This window comes from Aythya ferina, assembly GCF_964211825.1.
Source record: "Aythya ferina genome assembly, chromosome: 2".
Taxonomy (NCBI): domain Eukaryota; kingdom Metazoa; phylum Chordata; class Aves; order Anseriformes; family Anatidae; genus Aythya; species Aythya ferina.
Genome location: NC_140297.1, coordinates 141,924,609 through 141,943,199, shown reverse-complemented (window position 1 = coordinate 141,943,199; position 18,591 = coordinate 141,924,609). Strand labels below are relative to the sequence as shown.

At 37.2% G+C, this 18,591-nt stretch overlaps 1 protein-coding gene across 2 annotated transcripts in view; it reads left to right on the top strand.

Annotated features, from left to right (window-relative positions):
- ANGPT1 (angiopoietin 1) overlaps positions 1-18,591 on the top strand; it is a 188,221-nt gene that overhangs the window by 88,200 nt on the left and 81,430 nt on the right. For both annotated transcript variants that reach the window (XM_084509721.1, XM_084509722.1), the window contains exon 4: positions 10,740-10,972. In XM_084509721.1, the coding sequence (XP_084365847.1) occupies positions 10,740-10,972 (233 nt within the window). The remainder of the gene's footprint in view (positions 1-10,739; positions 10,973-18,591) is intronic.

The window sequence follows — 18,591 nt, the reverse complement described above, 5'->3', positions numbered from 1 at the left end:
GGTAAGTACAGGTAATGTTTATGCAATGGTTAAAAGAGCTAGGGTGTGAACTTACACTAGCTTCTTATGACAAACGCAAGTTGACTTTTGCTGCTTTTTTGTTTGCACTGTAAGTTCATATCTCAATTTGTTTCATGACAACTCAATCATATGACTGTAGCTTCTGCTACTCAAAAACATAAGGTTAACTTGTATGCATGTTTTTAAGCAGACTAGAATAAATTTTGAGATCACCACCTAATTCGAAAACCCATGCAAAACTGAAAATCTTCAGAATCTAAATTTAATGAACACAAAGATCCAAGAGGAATCTCTCTCTTTAGAATAACATTTCATTCTGTATCACATACTTGGAGCCATACTATATTTAAAAAATAAGTGAACAATAAACATGTTGGATTTATGCTGAAATTGAAAAGAGAGGAAAAAAAAAAAATACAGTACACCAACTCTTCAGCAGCACATAACTTACCAAGCTGTGAAGTTTCCCTTTCTGTGTTAAAGTATTTTCATGAATCCCTCAAAGACCCTGGATTCATTTGTGAGGCTATCTTCATACATTGACAGAGGCTTAGTTTAGCTCCTAAACTGGGGTGCATAGCAGCTGATGCACTGACAGCACACCCAAACCACCCAAACAAGTAGTGCCACAAGGAACTGAGTGGCTGAACCAGTATAAAGCCCAAGTTTGGGCACCTCTCCGTTAATGCCTGAAATCCTTGCAATTGCAGCCTGGTATCTCAGAACAGGGTGTGCACAGGGAGATGGTTTGTCAGAATTTCTCTGATGTTCCTTCCTCGTGATGCTTTTCCCTGGCTCCCACAGGGGTCCTTCCCTTGGACTGCTGTCCTTCAGGATGAGATTGCTCAAGTGTGGTGTCCCATGGACTGCAGGGGGACAACCCCCTCCACCACTCTCTGCAGGCTGCAGGGGAACTTCTGCTCTGGCACCTGGAGCACCTCTTCCCCTCCTTCTTCACTGACCATGCTTTTTGCAAGGTTGTTTGTTCCACATTTTCTCCTCACTGCCATATGGTAGTTTTGCCCTTTCTAATATGTTGTTACAGAGGAACCACCAGCATCACTGCTGGGCTCATCTGTGCCCTGCTGTGGAAATGGCTGCCGCTGGCTGTATTTGGCATACATGTAGGATAGCCCCAGCCTCAAGGGCAGTCCTGGCCTCTTCCTACATAGGCTCCATCAGACTTCTACCCTCAAGCCCCATGTCCAAATCTTGGACACAGACACCCAATACAGTGGCATAAAGCCATCTGCTTTCGTGGCTGCCTGTCTAGAAACCTGCTGACATTATTGCTGTCTCTGTAACAGCCATGTTTAAGCAGGGAGGCTCTCTTCTCGAAAGAGTAACTGTGGTGTAAGTCTGACCAGAACTAAGGTTCCCATTTCCTGTGTATGCTATAATTGACACTGAAATAGAGCAAATGACTTTATATGTGAGGTAGATACTGAAGCAGCCTATACATGCACAGGGTGTAGTGGATTTGTTAAATTGAGATCAGATGGTTTGCCAAAAATGCTGTTGCTGAACGTGAATCAGCAAGAACTGAGGTGGAATGACTTTGCCCTGGGTTATATGTGAAGCAGACTAACAGTACCATGAAGCTGCTGAGGGGAAAAAAAAAAAAAAAAAAAGCAACCACATAGTAATGACAAATAGAATATGTCATTATAAAGAAATGTGTTTAGCTGAAAAGCTGGGAAAATAATATACAGTTAGTGCTACTGGTTATGAAAACTGGCAGTTTACAGCTTATAAAACAGGGGTAAGATTAAATAATTCCCCTAAATGTTTGTGGGTGGTTTGTTTGTTTGTTTGTTTCTCTTTTTCTTTATTTTTATTTCAATTTTGAATTGACCCGAAGATTTGTTTTTAAGTAAATGACTGTATTTTTAGATGTTGTAATCTATTTAGCATCAAAATTTTATTGACTCATCAAGAGACTGAGTCATTTATGTGAGGGTTTGTGTACTTAATCTGAAATTATTTATTTTAGCAATGTGTCAGGGTGTAAAGCCATGTCAGTAAACAACTAAGTTTGACTTACATTGACCTTTGACTTGACTGACATTATGATGAAATGATCTGTGTCATGATAGTATGGTCTAGCTTGGTATTTAGGAGGAAAAGGAGAGGGGGTATGTTAAAGAGCAACATCCAGTTGTTTCTCTTATAAGTATAGGTATATGTGTTTCATTATAATGAAGGAAGAAACTAGCAAAGACCTTCCAGGTTTCATTGCTATCTGTGCCTTTGGGACTGATAAAATTAGGGAGAGGACATTGTCATGATTAAAGCAGCTGATGATTCATATTTTAATGTATCATTATCTAGTCCTAACAAAAAACTGTGTAATCTTGGTCTTGTAAGGATCCTGTAATCAACTATGCATATGTCAATTTCACTGTGGGACAAATCTTTAAGATCACAGGAGATAATAGGTTAATGAATATGCCAATGATTTTAGCTTGCTTAAATTTAAAAATTGTTTAAAGTTTGCCTGATAGTGGTGTTCAGTAGTTGTCTGCAGTTTAAATATATAACATCGATATACAAAATTTTTTTTATATATATATATATATATATATATATATATATATAACAATCCCTCTGTATAACATCATTTTCAAATTAATAAATTAGAGAACTCCTTTTATCCATGTTGCCTATATGGACTATAAACGTTTTGCAAAGAGTCTTTCTTTTCAGTAGGTGGGAATGAGTGCAGGAACTGTTATAATCCAAAAAGTAATCAAAACAGATTGTGTACTTTGGGCAGATCATTTCTATTTCTGTGCTAAAATTCCCTCCACATAAAATAAAGATCCTAATCACTTTCAAAGAACTGGAGTTTGGATGAAAGAAATGTAAGATATTATAATAACTGATTGTTGATATACTACAGTAATTTGTATATTATCCTGAAATAAAATGAGCACTGCTTATCAACAGGGGACCAATGCATGTTCTAGGGTCTAGAAATATATTTATTCTTGGCCTTAAATGCTTTACTTCCTGCCTCTGCTGGGAAGAGTGGAGAATTTTTTTCTTTTTATCCCCCTGAAGTGAAAGATATTTCATAGCATGAGTAACATTTGCCCCAGTATCTTGTTTCTGTTGAATGCTCTCATGCCATAAATAATTTATTCTTGTGGGTTCCCACCCACTGTAATATAAATGGTGGTGTTTTACACTGCCATTTTTTCTCCCACAAGAGCTTTTTAAAAGCTGTTTTATTTTTTTCTTGAAAGATTTCTCTGCTTAAGTGCTTGTCTTTTTTTTTTTTTTTTTTCCAGTGTACCCAGCTGCATTTAACTTACTGTGTGCCATTTATGTCAATAAGCAAGTGTGAAAACTTTTCTGTTACATTATATTTCTCCTTTTTATTCAGTCAAATGAATTCTGGATCTTCCAGCAATAAGAAGTAGAAGTGAAATTTAAACATAAGTTTTAACTTGAATTTGCAGAAAATCAAACTAGACTAACGGTCAGTACAAGAACAATTGTATCCTAAGGTGTGTACTTAAGAATGATGAATTACCATTTGACTGTGTAAAAGATGAGGATATGAGTTTTATTTGCAAATGTTGCATATACTGAAAAAGATAAATCAATTTTTTCCATTTCACTTTTGTGACTTCAATCGCAAAAAGTGAGTCTCAGTAACCAAATATTTCACTGGCCTTTAGAAATATGGGGATACTTCTTTTTTTTCTTTTTCCAAATGTCCTTAAACCAATAAGACTACCTACTTAAGTACCAAGTCAATAACAGTACAAGGAAAAAATCACTCATATAAAAGCAACTGCAAAGCAGCTATCCTAATGAGAAAATTATCATTCTTGTAGTCAAATGTAAGTGTTTAAGTTCTCTACCTGTTTATCTTCCCATACATACTTAATTCAAGAAAAACATATATGTACAGCCAAAGAAATTTTTCTAATGTGACATTCCTTGTCTTTATTTATTGAAGAGCTCAACAAAGTAAATGGTTTTATCTGTATTTCTAATAAGTCCAGATTTCTTAAAAGATTATTTTAATGCAAAAGATGTCCATCTCTAAGATCTGGTCTATATCCTGTTCCCACATGTCTAAACTGAAGTCTCTGAAAACAAAGATTAAAAAAAAAATCTTAAACTGCCATGGTCTGGAATGGATTAGTGAATAAACTATGTACCTTATAAGGCAGATTGTCTAAACCAGACTTCCTTCCTCCCCTGGGAGCTATGAGATTGCTTTCTACATGCTCTACTTCATCACCTTTCAAAATGATAGTAGTTTTCACTGGAAGTTATTCTTTGACTTCTGTACTAGCTTTCTGTTTTCTTCAGTGTTATCAGAGGGCTTTATCTGTATCAGGTGGACACAGCATAGTTGTACCAAAGCATCCCACTGGCTTATATTCTAATAAAGGCAACATAGGGGTAATAACCCCTATGGGGGGTTGTAACAACCTTATAAGGGTAACAACCTCAGGCCTACAGGCCTGGGGCAGAGCAGCTGGAAAGCTGTGCAGAGGAAAAGGATTGGGGGGTGTTGATTGATGCTCACCCAAACATGAGCTGGCAGTGTGCCCAGGTGGCCAAGAAGGCCAAAGGCATCCTGGCTTGTATCCTGATATACTGAATAGTGTAGCCAGCAGGACCAAGGAGGTGATTGTCCTACTGTACTCGGCTCTGCTGAGGCCACACCTCAAGTACTGTGTTTAATTTTGGGCCCCTCACTAAAGAAGGACATTGAGGTCCTGGAGTGTGTCCAGAGAAAGGCTACAAAGCTGTTGAGGGGCCTGGAACACAAGTCCTGTGAGGAGTGGCTGATGGAACTGGGGTTATTTAGTGTGGAGAAGAGGAGGCTCAGGGGAGACCTTATTGCTCTCTACAATGCCTGGAAGGAAGGTGTGAGGAGCTGGGGGCCAGCCTCTTCTCACAGGTAACTAGTGATAGGACTAGAGGGAACAGCCTCAAATTATGCCAGGGGAAGTGTAGGTTAGAAATTAGGAGACATTTCTTCTCAGAAGGAGCAGTCAGGCATTGGAATGGGTTGCCCAGGGAGGTGGCGGAGTTACCATCCCTGGGGGTGTTTAAGGAAAGGTTGAACATGGTGCTTAGAGACATGGTTCAGTGGATGACATTGGTGGTAGGGTGATGGTTGGACCAGATGATCTTGGAGGTCTTTTCCAACCTTAATGATTATATGATATCACTTGTTGAAAATACATTCCCAGCCTAAACAAGCTAGTGGCACGTGGTTACTTTCGAGGAAAATTAAAGGGGTTTGTTGTTGTTTCATTGTATTTAAATGTCTTCTAGTTAATAACTCCAAGGAAGGAGTCATTGTCCAATGGATAATATAATATTTAGCCATATTAACAACATTTGTTTTTCATAACTTCATTCTGTTCCCCACATGCCTGATTTTGCCCCCCACAAATTGAAGGCTGCATTATAATACTGTACATGTATTTCTGTGTGTGTACGATTCTTCTAGTAAATGGTGATTTATTTGTATTGTATTGTAGTTCCCATGACTGCTTCATCTGTCTGTATCTGTAATGCTTTCAAACCTATAGGAAAATTATGCAGTAAATTTGCAGTAAAAGAGAGACAGTCACTACTGTCCGTGCCATTTTACTGGAAAGTATTATCAAAGAATGTTGTACAACAATTTCAGTCAATGTTTACAGATTGATTAATTGGTATAGCCTTCTTTTGGCTTTCTGTAAGTTTTTTATGTCAGCAACAGTCGTTAATGAAAACTAGTAGAAATATTTTCACTTTGAATCTGCCTTCATAATGCCTCTTTAAAATTTTGATAAAATCAATCAGCAAAGTTAATTCTTTGTGTTATTTGGCTGTTAGAAATTATTCAATGTGGAAAGAAGACAGAAAATAGAGTAGTCTGACAACCATTTAAAAAATCTAAACATCTCTGTAGTTGATTTCAACATGTTAAAAATGTATCAATTAGTTTTCTAGAACTTCTTATTATTTAAATGAGCTACAATATGTGTTTATGTAACAATAATACATATGAAGAATTCTGGCCACATTATAGTCAAAGGCTATAAGAACAGCTTTTCTCATGCTGTTTAAGGATTTCTTCCTTTTGGAACAGGCCAGTACAAACGTCTCCAATCTATGTGAAGTTTTTGCTTTTGTTCATTAGAGCTTTGAGCAAAGGTTTCTCACTGATTCTTAGTAAAACAAAATGAAATGCAGTTGTTACAGATTTCTCCCAGGAATATAGGGAGTGGTCCTATCCTCAGGACTTACTCTTATCTGCTGTAGATTTGTGGATATGAAAAGACCATTGCACAAATGCATATGCATTCCTTAAAATAGCTTAGTTTTGCAGTTTATAATAACAAGACTTTTAATCTACATAGAAAACTGTAAAGGAACCAAGTGCTGTGACACTCCCATCTTTCCACCACATGTTGTTGACACACCACTCATAAATATTAGGATGTATTATTGCTAAAGCTGTAAAACATCTGCTTGCTGTCTGTCTCTGTAGACGCCAAACAGGGAAGCTCTAAACATTGTCAGCTTCTTCCTTCTTACTTGACATGGCCAGTGTTGCTACAAATAAGACTGTCATCACCATGGGTTCACTTACTGTGGTCTTAAGAAGGCTATGGTGGGAAACAAATAACACAACGTGCATATTGTGGCTGTCAAAGACAGTTTTATACATTAAATCATCCAGATATAGAAATAATTTCAATTTGGACAAGCAAATTGATCATGCCTTCTAGACCTTTCAGTCTTTGGTGACCTCCTTTGTACACATTCTAATAGTTTTATATTCTTATAATGTGGAGCCCCACACTGCACACAGTATTTTAGGTGAGGCTAAACCAACATTGAGTGTAGTGGGGCAGTCATTTCTTTTGACTGGTTAGCTATATTGTGTTTGATGCACTTAATACTGTTGTCCCGTTCAGACACCAGAGCACATTGTTGACTCATATTGAGCCTACCATCAGCCAAAACTCTCAGATTCCACCACAGCAACTTGTCCTCCAGTCTGTACAGACATCCAAGATTACAGCATCCCAGGTGCAGAATCCAGCACTTGTTCTTAATAAGTTTAATATGGTTGGTGGTTGTCTAGTGCTCTAATCTATCAAGATCTCTCTGTAAGGCTTCTCTATCCTCAAGAGACTCAATGGCTCCACCTAATTTAGTGTAATTTACAAACTTAGTTTACACTCAACTCCTGTGTCCAGGTCATTGATAAAAACTTTGAAGAGAACTGGTCCTAAAATTGAGCCTTGGGGAACACCATTAGTGCATGGCCAGCAGCCTGATTTACTATTACCCTATTACCCCATTTACTATAACTCTTTGAGCCCTGCCATTCAGTTGCTCACCCATCATATTGTGTATATATCTAGCTGTATGCTGGAGATTTTGTCCAGGATACTGTGAGAGACAGTATCAAAAGCTTTACTGAAGTCCAAAAAACTCACATCCACTGCTTTCCCTTTGTCCACTAGATGGATAACATTGTCATAAAAGGATATTAAGTAAGTAGGATGTCACACTGTGCTGTGGCCACATCTAGCACCCATTCTATCACAGACTGTGCCCAGGGTCCACCTTGTTCCTATTCAAAGTTGATTAGTATAACTTATAGTGTATCAGGAAAAAAAAAAATGCCATGAAAATGCTAAAAAAAAAATAAAATATATCAGCATAAAAATGCTGAAATTATAAAATTCACATTGAACTTTTTATTTTGTTGAACAATTTTTTATGACTTAAAAACAATTCCATCAGAACATTTTCATCCATTCCCACTAACTGCACTAATTAGTCTAACAAAGCTCAAAGACTTACACACACACACACACACACACACACACACACACACACACAAAAGATCCAGAGTATAAAGGCATTGTGTTAGAGTTCAAGTGATGAAAAAATTAGCCACAGGTCTGATAAAGTGTTAAAGTAATTTATTATCTTTGCTTTTAATATCTCGACTTTGTTTTATATTGGGACCTTCTATCATCAAATTCTAGCCCACTGAATCTTGTTATGTTTCTGTTACTATGTAATGATCCTTTTTGATTGAAATATCATGATTCCCCTTGCATTTGGGAATGAAGCTGACAACAAGAAAAAGTGTTTCCCATTCCCATCCTTTCATTTTTAATTCCCTCTTTCTCAGATACTTGTGATTTTCACAGAACTAGGTATGTTGATCTTGCAAAGTATGTTTTCTTCAGTATCTATGAAAGTAATGTAAGTCCCACATTTATAACATGCTGCTTAGTTTCCTTAATTAAATATATATATATATATATATATATATAATATTACTCTAGCTTGTACAGCAAATCCAGGGCCTGAATTTAATCTTTGCATTGTTATCTTTTGTAACAGCTCATAAGGCTTTGTGATATCTAGTAGAAACAACTCCATATGGATTTTATTACATTCTTCAGTTAGGTTAAATGACCTGAAATTATGCAGGCATTTTGCCACTGATCTATTATCCAGAAGTAAAAAAAAAAAAAAAAAAAAAAAAAAAAAAAAAAAAGGTGGGGGAGAGTGCAAATAAATAAAATCTAAGACTAACTTGGACAGGAAGTGGTTTGTTGGGAAGTTTGTAATCACCAGTTGGTTTACAGGCATGAGAAACACCTCTTTTGGCACATACAGTAGAATTACTTAAAGAAGAAAGCAGCAGAGGGGATGAATTTATTTCTTTACCTAATATTATTAAAATCTTTCTGCTAAGCTTCCACCTGTGGTTGTTTAATATTGATGGGCAGCTAAGCACCACCATGCTGTTCTTTCACTCCCCCTCCTCAGAAGGCGAAAATAGGATGAAAAAAGTTTGTGGGTTGAGATAAGGACAGAGAGATCACTCGGGAGTTACCATCATGGGCAAAACCGACTCAGTGTAAGGGAGATTAATGTAACTTATTACCTATTGAGAACTGAGTAGAGCAGTGAGAAGCTAAAATCAAATTAAAAACACCTCATCCACACGATTCTATCTCCTTCCCCCTGAGCAGGGGAACAGGGAATGAGGTAAGTCTCTAGCACTTTGCCTCTGCTGCTCCTTCACAGGCCCTCTCTGCCCCTGCTTGCCTGGAGAAAAGGAGGCTCAGGGGTGACCTTATTGCTCTTTACAGGTACCTTAAAGGAGGCTGTAGAGAGGTGGGGGTTGGTCTATTCTCCCACGTGCCTGGTGACAGGATGAGGGGGAATGGGCTTAAGTTGTGCCAGGGGAGTTTTAGGTTGGGTGTTAGGAAGAACTTCTTTACCGAAAGGGTTGTTAGACATTGGAACAGGCTGCCCAGGGAAGTGGTGGAGTCACCATCCCTGGAAGTCTTTAAAAGACGTTTAGACATAGAGCTTAGGGATATGGTTTAGTGGGGACTGTTAGTGTTAGGTCAGAGGTTGGACTCGATGATCTTGAGGTCTCTTCCAACCTAGAAATTCTGTGATTCTGTGGGGTCCGTCCCACGGGATGCCGTCCTTCCTGAGCTGAGCTTGCGGGGGCTGCCCACAGGCAGCAGCTCTTCAAGCACTGCTCCCACACGGCTCTGTCCCACGGGGTCCATCGCCCAGGAGCAAACTTCTCCAGCACGGGTCCCCCATGGGTGGCAACTCCCCCCAGACCTCCTGCTCCTGTGTGGGCTCCTCTCCACGGGCTGCAGCTCTGGCCCGGGGCCTGCTCCATGGGCCTCAGCCTCCTCCAGGGCACATCCACCTGCTCCACCGGGGGCTCCTCTGTGGGCTGCAGCGTGGAGATCTGCTCCATATGGGACCCATGGGCTGCAGGGGGACAGCCTGCTCCACCAGGGGCCTCTCTACAGGCTGCATGGGAACTGCTGCTTCGTGCCTGGAGCACCTTCTGCCCTCCTGCTGCACTGACCTTGGGGGCTGCAGGGCTGCTTCTCGCTTCTCACTCTCCCAGCTGATGTTCCACAGCAGTTTTTCTTAAATCTGCTCTCCCAGAGGCCTGACCAGCATCACTCACTGGCTCGGCCCACAGAGGCCACACCTACAGTCCTCTGGCTACCCAAACCTTGCCATGTAAACCCAATTCACCACAACAATAAGTTTTTTGGCCTGAAAAAACTTATTGTTCACAGTTGACAGATTTTATCTACAAAATGTGAAAACAGATCCCACTCACATGGTATACCATAATTTCCCAGTTTCACACAGCATATCAAATGGTAATTTTATTGTGGGTTCCATATGCTTTGGTGGTATTCCACAGTTCCTAACGCTTACCTTCTTCCATTCAGTTGTAAGGCCCTTCACAAACTGTTCCTCTAGTTTATGTTTTTATTTATCTTTTACGTTATTGACCCATCCATAATACCATTAATGTCTTCTTCAATGCCCTGTTCTTCTCCTTCCTTTGCCCACTTTTGGCTTTTCTACATGAACTTGATATATACAAATGTGTTACTGGTCATATGCTCATGCACTTGGATGAGTATAACTCCATGCGCATTGTTCTAAGTACTAGTGTATGCAAACATCTTAAATTGGACCCTTAGAGATCAGTAATATTTGGCTGCTTGATGGAGAAAGTCAATGGGCTGAATTAGTAGAAGTGACATTTTTAGAATAAATAATTTTTGTACTGAATTCTATGGTGAAAATAAAGTATCATTGTTTTCTGTATTAATAAATACGTTGGCATGAAATAATATCAGCTAATTTGTTTTATTTCATTTTAGTTTACTTGAGCACAAAATTTTAGAAATGGAGGAAAGGCATAAAGAGGAGCTGGATACTTTGAAGGAGGAAAAAGAGAATCTACAAAATTTGGTCACTCGACAAAGCTACGTAATCCAGGAACTAGAGAAACAGTTGAACAAGGCAACAACAAATAACAGTGTCCTGCAGAAGCAGCAGATTGAATTGATGGATACAGTTCATACGCTAATCACCCTCTGTTCCAAGGAAGGAGGTAAGAAAGCTGAATTATAAAGCGTTACGCGTACTAGAAAATGTCTTCTCTAGGGCCATATTTTTGGAATGGTAGAACTAAATGAGCTTATTCCAAAAAGGAAAGGACATGGAGGTACTTAAGAGACGTGGTTGTGGCACTTAGGCACATTTTTATTGGTGGGCTTGGTAGTGTTATATGATGGCTAGCCTTGATCATTGTATGGGTCTTCTGCAACCAAAATACTTCTATGATTCTATGATTATAACTGAGAATGCACAAATCTGACGAGAATCCACAAATCAAATAAGATTCAGACAGTGCTGAGGCCAACCCTTTTGCTAACATTCATATTTGTTTTTCTAAATTTAATATCATTGAGTTACTATACCATGGCCTTAGCTGATGTTAGCCACAATTGCATTGGCTTCACATTAGCAATACTGATTTGTTCCTCTGAGCATCTGCCTCCTGCTGGAAGTAATCTGACCAACTGTGGGTGTTAAATTCATAGGTTTCTATATCTAATTTACTCTAAACTTCCTTTACAGTCACTGGAGAGAAAAGGGTGCTAAATGAAGGAAAGTAACCTAAAATTCTATACATGTATATGTGTTTTGAACTTGGTGTACTCGGATGCAGGCATATATGATGCTGTAGCCATTCAAAAAATAAATTTGTTCTATTGAATTAGTTTTTATTTAAAATAAGGGATCATATTTCTTCCTTCTGCCTTGCTTGATTTTGTTGGTTTTGTTTCTGAGTATGTAAGGCACACTAAAAACACATGTTTTTATGTGTTTTTAGAAATAACATCTTTTTGAAAGAATGGGTTGACGAGTCGTCTAGGACAATTCTCCTCAAGTCTCCTTTTGTTAGTAAACACATTTCTTATAGACACTGAGAAATAAATTCAGGTAGGATTTTAGTTTTCAAATGAAAAAGACCTTTCTCATTTGTCTCAGGAAAGACATTCCGTTCATCAGGACTAAAGGAAATGGAAGAAAGGGATAAATGATGAATGGAGATTACTGTGAGGGATGGAAACAGGACACTGAACAAATAAACAGAAAACAAAAAACAATTCAATACCTACAAAAAAAAAAAAAGGGCAAAGTTAAACAGAATAGAGAGAAGAAGAGGTGTAAGGGAGAATATAAGAGGAAAGGCTAAGATTAACAGCTAAAAGGGTATTAAATGCTGTGCCTGATATGCCATGTAGAGGGTTAAAAATAGAGAAGAAAGTCAAGGAAAAAAACTGAGATACATCTGGGAAGAGGCCATCAAAACCCTTCTAACAGAAGATACAGAATAAACATGGAGAGAAACCATAAACATATAAGTTCTGCAAGTCATTTTGGGAGTGTGGATGACAGAGGTCTATGTAAAACCGTACCAAGCACTCCATGAAGCACATTTGCTCATTGTAATGTTAGAGCTCTAAGTGCTATTAATGATTTTAAAATTTTAAAAATATAATCATAGAATCATAGAATATCCTGAGTTGGAAGGGACCCTTAAGGATCATCAAGTCCAACTCTTTGACACCGCACAGGTCTACCCAAAAGTTCAGACCATGTGCCTAAGTTCACAGTCCAATCTCTTCTTAAATTCAGACAGGCTCGGTGCAGTGACCACTTCCCTGGGGAGCCTGTTCCAGTGTGCAACCACCCTCTCTGTGAAGAACCCCCTCCTGACGTCCAGCCTAAATTTCCCCTGCCTCAGCTTAACCCCGTTCCCGCGGGTCCTGTCACTAGTGTTAATGGAGAAAAGGTCTCCTGCCTCTTGACAACCCCTTACGAGGAAGTTGTAGACTGTGATGAGGTCTCCCCTCAGCCTCCTCTTCTCCAGGCTGAACAGGCCCAGTGACCTCAGCCGTTCCTCGTACGTCTTCCCCTCCAGGCCTTTCACCATCTTCGTAGCCCTCCTCTGGACACTTTCCAACAGTTTCATGTCCTTTTTATACTGTGGTGCCCAGAACTGCACACAGTACTCGAGGTGAGGCCGCACCAGCGCAGTAATAATACTTTTCACCTGCATTGTTATTCATTATTTGTTTTAAAAGACATAAGGACGTATTTTATCATTCACACTATTCAGCTAAAGTCAGTGTGGGTTTGCTCTCTACCGTATATTCCCATGCAACTTGTGTGGCTTAAATCTGAAGAGTTCCAGTGACGGGGATTACATCTCCTTCCTTTGGAAGTGTTTCATGTATGGACCCATGTTGATAGAATATGTTGTTGTGTGTTTTTTTTTTCCGTTTTTTTTTTTCCTCCTATTTTTCTCCTGATGTCCATTCTAAATATTCCCTTCTGCTTATTCTATTATACAGTTCCCCAGCATTCTGAAGTAAATAAAATCCTTCATAGTAGGGCTGTTCTCATATCAGTAGAGAAACATAGTGATGCAATGCAAACCCTTTATTATGTTTTGCGGTCTTTTGGCAAAGAAACCTGGCAATGTTCTGTTCAGGGTGTTCTAATAGAGCTCAGGAGTATTTTAAAATTAATATCAGTATGAAAGATATATTATTTTCATACAGAGATATACTGCGAGTTCTTTTTAGGGCTAGAAAAAGATTTTCCAATTATATTTAATTTGATTCAAATGAAAAAAATATATAAAAAAAATAAAAATGAACATTTTTCCTAAAATTAGTTTCCTCAGCTACTTCTTATAAAGATTTTGAATGAAGATTTCAGAAGTTTTAAAGTTTTAAAACTGTGTTTCTGGCTCCAAATTCAGGTGGTTGAAAACCTGAATTGTCATTAGTGTTTTTATTTCTGAGGAACAGTGGAAGTCAAAATACTTAGCACAGGTAAATGCGTAAATATAATTTTATTTGCCTAATTCTAACTCTTGATTTTGGACTCCATTACAATTTGTGAATTATCATGGTCAGAATTTTCCTTGGATACTTTTATGATAAAATTTAAAGAGAAATAATTGCAGAAAGTTTCCTCTTCCTACCTAAGTCAAGCTAACCAATATTTTTGGCAAGCCCATCCACAGCTGAAGAAGAAGTCAGGCAGCCTAAGTTCAAATAATATTATCTTGGAGTACAGGACAATGAAGGCAAAATAATAAAGCATTGTAATAAAACTTACTACCAGCTTCAGTATATGCAAGTATATGTTGAGAATGGAAGAATTTGTGTGGGAAATACAACTGAAGCTACTCTGGATTCTCAGAAAAAATATGAAGTTTAATCTTGCACAAGTCTTTACATGTGCACTAATGTTCAACACATCAAATATTCTGTAAGAATCGGTATTTATTGGGAGATAGAGGATAGCAAAATGTGATACATAAATCAGTGACACCACTTCTGTCTTACATTGTGTTAAATATTGGTCATTTAATTTCATAAGGGATATAGCAGAAATGGAAATTGTCCAGAAAAGAATAGGATAATGGAAATAATTAGAGACCTGGAACGATTTCCTTATGAGGAGAGAGAGACGTAAAAAACAGAACTATTGGATGAGAAAGAAAGTATGTAGGATGCTGTTATGTAAACATACAAAATAACTAATGCTAGAGAAAAGAGAGACAGCCAATAACACTGAGATTTTCCATTGATAAAAGATAATACTTAAACTATTGGTTGCTAGATATCATTGTGACTGATGAACATTTTTGAATTATTAAAAAGCAGAAGAACCCATGAAAGATGGGCTTTGTTAAAGCCTTAAAAACTTCCGGTTTTTAACTGGTGACACTCATCTTTGAAAGGAATTGTGACCTAAGCAAGGCATCAAGTCTAAAAAGACAGACTGTCAAAGATGAGTAACTTACCAAGGATGAAAACAGGAGCTGAGAGGAATTGTAAAATGTGGCTAAACCCAGCAGTATTTTATGAATGCCTTTAAGTACCTTTGTTGGATTTTCAACCATAAAAGTGGAGGTCTGTATATTTTACTTGTATGTGTATATACTTTAAAAACCATTATTAGTATCAAGAAACCTAAAAATCTCACCCTAAATAAATGTCACAGACAACAAAATTATGTTTTCCTCTGCATAAGTCATAGTATTCAGACTTTCCCAATACATGGAACTGATTTTTTTTTTAATTATTATTATTAAATAATGATAGAGCTGAATGACTTTTGAAATTGAGCTGGTGATAATCATTGTTTTTTCATTACAAAATGTGAGATAAATTTATTCCAGTAATGACATCATTGTATCATAAAATCTATTTTTATATTAATTTAAATAAGTAGAAACACGTTTAGAATTCTACCTGCTAGAAGTCTGTGATGAATTTAGCTTACCAGTGTGGAGATACAAGGCTGACCAGAAACTCCTTTAGTTTAGCTTTAAACTCTGAGAAGCTGAAACATAGTCCCTACTGCTGGATGACAACCCTACAGTATAATCTACTTTGGTACATCAACCATGGCTAGAAAAATGTTAGGAGGATTTCTGAAGTACATAAAGGCAAATGAGGAAGAGAGAAAAATAATTATAATAATTAAAAAACTAATTAAAAGACAGAGGATAAAATTTAAAAATGTAGATTGACCAAAAGACAAAATCCGGATCCTACTTTCAGTGTCAGTTTTGGAACAGACTGATTTTGAGATGGGGGCCACCTGTCAAAAGTGAATTTTTTGTGAGTTCAGTTTCCAAAATATCACCCACCTCTCTTCTATTGTGAGTGATTCTAGGATTTCAGTTGCATGCAATCCATAAAAATAGAAACTATTAAAAGTCACAAAGCCTACAGAGCGTCAAACATATTCAGCATACTATGGGGACTCACTTGTCTTCATTTAGCCATGTTTCTATGGCTAAATAGATATGTCACATTGTTTATGTACTTTTTAGGCAGGGACAACAATCTTGGCAGGCTGTCAATAAATTTCTAAAATAGAATTTCTTAAAAAAAGATGTGTTTTCAGACACTAGCCTTCCCATTGAAACAATTGTTTGGTATGTTAGAAAATTAAACTTTTTAGAAATTAAGCAATCTGCAAATTAAAATATAGACAAATGCCTGAAATATTTACTTCTCCCCAACAGAAGAATAAAGAAATAGAAATGTTGAGTTGAAGGCTTAATTAATAACCTCAGAGATAATGTCGACCTCCAAGGTTGCAGAAGTTCTTTACCTATAGAAGATAACAAGAGTAGTACAGAGACTACTTTCTATTCAAAAGTCATCCAAATTTTTGTGATTATTTTCTTAAAACTGTCCTTTCCTCATACTGCTTTGAGGATTATTTGTCTGAAAATGCATAAACAATTTTGGTCTTGTAAACATGAATGGGTAAACTAAACATTTGCTCATCAATACCCTCCTTGTTTCTATTCCTTCTGAGATTGTGCAGTTCTCTGGATGAAAATACTGTTTGGGATTGCATATAAAGGTCTAGAATTTTAAGAACTCCAATCAAATTGACGTTTCCCTCACTAATGACTAGTATTACATGAAGTACTTCAAAATATGAAAAATAAAATTTCTATTGACTTTGGCACATTGCTGTCATCATCAAATAATAAACTTCTAACACAGTAAATAGTACATGACAGACTTTCTAAGCTTCCACATCAGAAAAATTACTTGTGAAAAGTGTATATAGTGCTGCTTAGACAGTCATAAAAATATGACTCAAAAAATTGCAAGGAATGCATTACAAATTGTTTTAAGCAACAGATAACATGATCATCAAAGAAGCATACACAAGTTCAAACTAAGTAATTCAGAAATTTAATTGGTCCAGTGGGAAATTATGTTTAAAGCCAAGGGTCACAAAATGCGCTCAGGCTAAAGTCACATCTATTTTCAAATACTTTTTTTTTTTTTTTTTTTTTTTTTTTTTTTTTTTTGGCCAGTAGAAGAAACTTGATATAGCATGTCCACTGTGTTAATATGCATTTGCATAACTTAAGAGTTGCCCCAGTGCTCCTACCCACAGCATAAGGAAATTTAAAATTTCAGTGGGGAAATATATTTAATCATACACTTACTGTCCTTCTCACAGGTTGTTTTGTATTGTCTGTCAGATTGCATAATAACATAGCTTGTTAAAACATTTGGTCTAAACTTGTATACTTCAGCAGAGTAATGGAACAATACAAAAATTTTTGTCATGAATGTCTGGTTTTGTGACCTCCTAGTAGGAGAGAAATGAAGCATTAGCTTCCTCCTGAATGCAAACAAGAAGCTAAGCTTAGTTCTCAAAATAAGACACATATATGCTAGGAATTTACCTCCCCAGAAGTGCCTGTTGAGTTCATGAAGTAAATAACTTTGTTAGTAAGTCTGACATTTCTAAAAAGGTTCAAATCTCCTGGGTTATGGGTAGCTTTCATATTTTAGAAAATTCTACATATGAATAGAAGTATGTTCAAAAATGTATTCATAGAATACATTACATAGAATACTTTACATAGAATACTTTAAAAAGACATAGCAATTAATCTACTCAAGACATTATACTGTAAGTAGTCTATTCCATTTCTTAGAGTATGGTTGTTATAATGTTAAAATTTATGCTGAAATGAACAGAGTGAGAATAGAATGAGAACATCAAAGGAATGACCTGAAGGTTACAGACACAGGGGAAACTCCATTGACATTAGGAAAATTACCCCAGCAGAGATGCTGGTCTACTTCATTAGCAAGACTTCAAAGACATTTTATATAATACAAGCCAGTATTTTAAAAACAGAGAGAGAGGGAAAAAAAATCCTAGTCAGAATTCCAAAATAGAATTACAGATTCAGGTGTTCTGAAAGAATATTTTAAATCTTAATATTTGAACTGTGTTCAGCAAAGCAATTTTTCTGTATTATACTCATTCATTTATATATTGGAGTACAGTAACTAGAGTATTTAACACATTAGATGATAGTGTAGAAAATTACATGTAAAGTTCTTTGTTTTATGTGCACAGAGAAAATAATACTGGTATTCATTTGAGATATATTCTGAGGTAACCATTTCTCTAGCAATCTCTTTTCATTCCTTAAGCACTTGTCTGCTTCTTGTACTTCTTCCTTAACATTGTTGGTTTTGTTTGTTTGTTTTTGTTTTCCAGCATGATGCAGTATAACTCACCAGGCAGGAACCTTGCATATGGCATATCAGTCACTTCAGATAGTTTAAATTTTGTATTACCAGGGTATTATAACATACTGCAATGCAATAAAAAAAAAAAAAAAGACACTGAATTTTGAATCATTTTATTTTATTTTTTCTTAACACTAATTAATAATGTATTTGCAGCACAGAAAGCCAATCATATCTTGGGCTGCATGAATAGAAGCAGGGTGAGGGAGGTAATTCTCCCTCTCTACTCTGCTCTTGTGAGACCCCACCTGGAGCCCTGCATTCAGCTCTGTAGCCCCCAGCACTAGGACACAGAAGTATTAAAATGAGTCCAGAGGAGGGCCACAAGGTTGATGAGGGGGCTGGAGCCTCCTATGGGCTGAGATTGTTGGCATTATTCAGCCTGGAGAAGAGAAGGCTCTGGGGAGACCTTATAACGGCCTTCTAGTGCCTTTCCTGCACTCTTTGTCAAGGACTCTTTGTCAAGGACTCTTTGTCAGGGATTGGAATGGCAAGCCGAGGGGAATGGCTTTAAATGAAAAGAGGGTAGATTTAGATTAGATATAGGAAAGAA